Below are 4,293 nucleotides of genomic sequence, written 5' to 3' on the forward strand. Positions count from 1 at the left end.
AGTAAAGGAAGTTTTTTCATGTTCCTTGGGGTCTACAACTATTTGGTTGTAGCCAGAGTAACCATCTAAGAAGCAGTAATATTCATGTCCTGCAAGTCTTTCTAGCATTTGGTCCATGAAAGGTAGGGGAAAGTGATCCTTCTTGGTGGCTTCGTTGAGCTTCTTATAATCAATGCACATACGCCACCCAGTCACTATTCGTGTAGGTATTAATTCGTTCTTCTCATTTGGTATAATAGTGATCCCTCCCTTCTTAGGAACCACTTTGATAGGGCTCACCCAAGGGTTGACTGAGATAGGGTAAATCACCCATGCTTGCCAAAGTTTCAACACCTCTTTTTGGACAACTTCATTCATTATTGGGTTTAGCCTTCTCTATTACTGTCTTGAAAGCTTTGCACCTATCTCAAGTAGGATTTTGTGCATGCACATTGAAGGGCTGATCCTTTTTAAGTCCGCAAGTGTTCATCCAATGGCATCTTTGTGTTGTTTTAGCACTTGGATTAGCTCCTCTTCTTGTTGTTCATTCAAACTTGAGTTAATGATTACTGGATATGTGTTGTTGTTATCCAAGTAAACGTACTTTAAGTTTGAAAGTAGAGTTTTCAACACCAGCTTTGGTGCGTCCACTTCTATTTTGCTTGTCTTGTCCATCATGATTGGTTCATGCATAATCTCCAGTCGTGGCTCACCACATGAGACTTGTGGATCTTGCTCTTTGATTTCTTCATATTGTTCTTCCTCTATGACTCCTTGAACCAAGTTTTCAATTGTATCCACCATCATGCATTCACCAATGGCTTCCTTGGGGTAGCTCATTACCTTGAAGACATTGAAGACCATCTTCTCTTCATGCAATCTTAAGACTACCTCCCCTTTTTGAACATCAATTATGGCCCCAGCAGTAGATAGGAATGGTCTTCCTAGGATGATTAATGTGTTGGCCTATTCTTCCATATCAAGCACAACAAAATCGGCTGGAAAGATGAACTTCCCTACTTTCACCAGCAAATCCTCTACTACACCATGGGGGAATTTGAATGTTCTGTCAGCCAATTGGAGTGCCATTCTAGTTGGTTTGGCCTCCTCAATTTTCATCCTTTTCATCATTGCCAAAGACATGAGATTGATGCTGGCTCCTAGATCACATAGTGCCTTCTCAATGTTCATATCCCCAATGATACAAGGGATTTGGAAGCTCCCAAGATCTTTTAGTTTCTGTGGAAGCTTCTTTTGTATTATGGCACTAGACTCCTCAGTGAGCACTATAGTCTCTTTCTCTCCCCAATTCCTCTTCCTTGTCATAAACTCCTTTAAAAGTTTGGCATAGAGTGACATTTGCTCTAGTGCCTCAGCAAAAGGTATGTTGATATGGAGCTTCTTGAAGATTTCTAGGAATCTAGAGAACTGGCTGTCTTTTCCATCATTCTTCAGTCTTTGTGGATAGGGTGCCTTGGGCACATAAGGCTTTAGGACATGCTTTGGTGAGGATGGTGTAGGGGTCTCTTGTTCCTTCTTGGTTTCAGGTTCCCTTGCAGCTTCTTCTTCTTGGTTGCTTTGGCCTGGGGTTGCTTCCTCTACAACTCTTCCACTTCTTAGTGTGATGACCTTACATTTCCCTCTTCGGTTGGCCATGGTATCACTGGAAAATGTATGTGTAGGCATTGGTATTTGTTTAGACAAGCTCCCTACTTCTGCTTTGGTTTGCATCTATCTTTCTTTCAACCTGTAGTTGTCTCTCCAGAATAGTAGAGATAGTTTCGGTAAGTTGTGCTGACAGTTGTGCTCTAGCAGCCTCCAATTTTGAGAAATTGCTGTTGGTTTCACTTGGTTGTATGGTGGGGGTTGATGTATCTTGGTGATGGTTGTTGTGTGTTTACTGTGTAGAGTGATATGATGTATTGTGTGAGTTGTGATAGGGTCTGTTGTTGCTTGATTAATTGTTGGGATTGTGGTTGTTGTATTGGTTAGAGTGGTATGGTTTGTGGTCTTGTTGGTTTCCCCACCCAAAATTTGGATGGTTCTTCCAACCTGGGTTGTATGTTTTAGAGTTTGGATCATATAGTGGTCTAGAGGGGTTGTTCACAAAATTTTCCTGCTCCCATTCACATTCAGCCTCTGGTGCATCTCCTTCTTGTCGTAGTGCTTGGGCTTGGACAGCTGAGACTTGGCTTACTTCCACCTTCTTTGTTAGGGCTACTAATTATGCTACGATCATCTTGTTCTGTGCCAACAAGGCATCCATAAAATTGAGTTCAAGCACTCCTTTCTTTTGAGCTCTTTCTGAAGCATAGAAGTACTAATTTTTGGCAACAGTTTCAATAACATCTATGGCTTCCTCGATGGTTTTCTTCTTGTTGAGTGAACCCCTTGAAGAGGGGTCTACAACTTTCTTCGCTTTATATGATAGCCCTTCACAGAAGATGTGTAGTTGAACCCATTCGTTGAACATATCCGGAGGGCACTTCCTTGTCAAGTCTTTGAACCTCTCCCAGGCCTGCGAAAGTGTTTCACCGTCTTGCTGTCTGAAGGTTTGCACCTCAGTTCTCAATCTATTGACTCTCTGTGAAGGGTAGAATTTTGCTAGAAACTTGTTCACAACTTCATCCCAAGTGGTCAAGCTCTCCTTGGGAAATGCTTTTAACCACTTTGCTGCCTTATCTCTAAGAGAAAAAGGGAACAAAAGTAGTTTGTAGGTGTCAGGATGTACGTTGTTGGACTTTATAGTGTCACAAATCCTCAATAATGTATTGAGATGTTGGTTTGGGTCTTCTTGGGCACCTCCTCCATATGAACAATTATTCTGGACAAGTGTGATGAGTTGAGGTTTCGACTCAAAGTTATTAGCATAAATTCTTGGCTTTAGGATGCTACTGCCACAGTTTCCTGGGTTTGGGTTGATGTAGGAGTCTAAGACTCTCCTCTCTTGCCCAACATGATTTCCAGCATCTTTTCCAACATGGTTATTATTTCGAGGGTTACCTGAAACTGTAGGTCGATCTCAGATGAGATGTTCTGTACTGGTCAGAGTTGTTGTGTCTGACCTATTGGACTTGGAGATAGTGCTCATCCTTCGTCACCGGAGGGTAGGGGTACCTGCAAGGGACTCTGATGCTTAAGTTAGCAAGGGTATTAAACAGGTTTTTAGTAGAATCAGAGTATGAGTTATACCTGGGTGCTCCAGTGTATTTATAATGGTGTAGAGCGACCTTCTTAGATAAGATAAGTTAGTTATCTTATCTTCAAGGGAACCACCCTTCTCTCTGTAGGCTTAGGTTGCCTTTGGATTTGGGTCGTGTTCCTCTATTTGGGCCCTTTTCTGGGCTTTCCTGGCAATTTGGCTGAGCTTTTTGAGAAGAGGTCGGATAGTCTGACCTGAAGAGGTCGGCCGCTTTATCGCCAAACATCCCAGGTCAGACAGCTTGACCCGGGGTATGAAAAGTGCCCCTGCTCGAGCTCGATCTTTATTTGGACGTCGAGTCTTTAGCTGTAGGATTTCGAACCTTTTCGGGTGAAGCCGAACTCGAGCATTTTGTCGATTTCTTCTTTGTAGAATTCTCCTTTGAATGCGGAACGTTTCTTTTGAATTATATTCTTTTGGAAACGTGCGCCTCCCTGCTTTGGGAATGCGTGAGGGTTTAATAACCTCATTAATTCTTTTAATGCTCTGTTTCTTCGTTTGTTTTGAACTTTTTCACAAAAGCGGTTTCTCTTCTCTTGCTTCTTTGCTGTAACTGCCCCTTTTCTTTCTCCATTTCTGTTTTCATCGGAAATTTGCATTTTTGCGTTTCTCCTGTGACGTCGCTTGGTAATTGTTGATGCTTTTGCTTCGAGGAAAGTCTTTCATCGCTTCATTTTTCATCCTTTCAAAGCATTTATCCTTTCTCCAGGTTGGTTCTGCTTTCTGCTCCCTTACTTCTTTTGTTGCTTTACCTTTGATTTTTGATAAAGCTTTGATTTTTAAATACACACTAGAAAGTTTGATTCTTTTCATATCACTGTGTGCCTGCTTGTTTATTGTTCGGGGGTTTTTCTTGCTTTTGAGATGGTCCCTCTGTATTCTAGGTTTCATACTGCTTGTTTTTCCTCTTTTGCAAACTGCATGATTCTACTTATTTTCCTGGAAGATTGCTCCTTTTGATGCTTTTCGTTTTGCTAATGAATCCCGCAAAAGAACTTTTTCTTTTGACGGCTCGCTTTCATTTTCTTCATGTTGTTTTGCTTTTTGATTGTTGGTAAGCTAAGACTGTGAATTTGGAAGGTAGCTTTTTTGATGGCTTTCCGGGAAAATGA

General features: G+C 41.6%; 1 protein-coding gene across 1 annotated transcript; it reads right to left on the reverse strand.

Annotated features, from left to right (window-relative positions):
• Positions 1–945: 945 nt before the first annotated feature.
• LOC107484443 (uncharacterized) lies at positions 946–1,635 on the reverse strand. The gene has a single exon (XM_016105017.1). It carries the CDS (start codon positions 1,633–1,635, stop codon positions 946–948), a length of 690 nt encoding a protein of 229 aa, XP_015960503.1.
• Between the last annotated feature and the right edge of the window lie 2,658 nt (positions 1,636–4,293).

Source organism: Arachis duranensis, chromosome 4, assembly GCF_000817695.3.
Source record: "Arachis duranensis cultivar V14167 chromosome 4, aradu.V14167.gnm2.J7QH, whole genome shotgun sequence".
NCBI lineage: Eukaryota > Viridiplantae > Streptophyta > Magnoliopsida > Fabales > Fabaceae > Arachis > Arachis duranensis.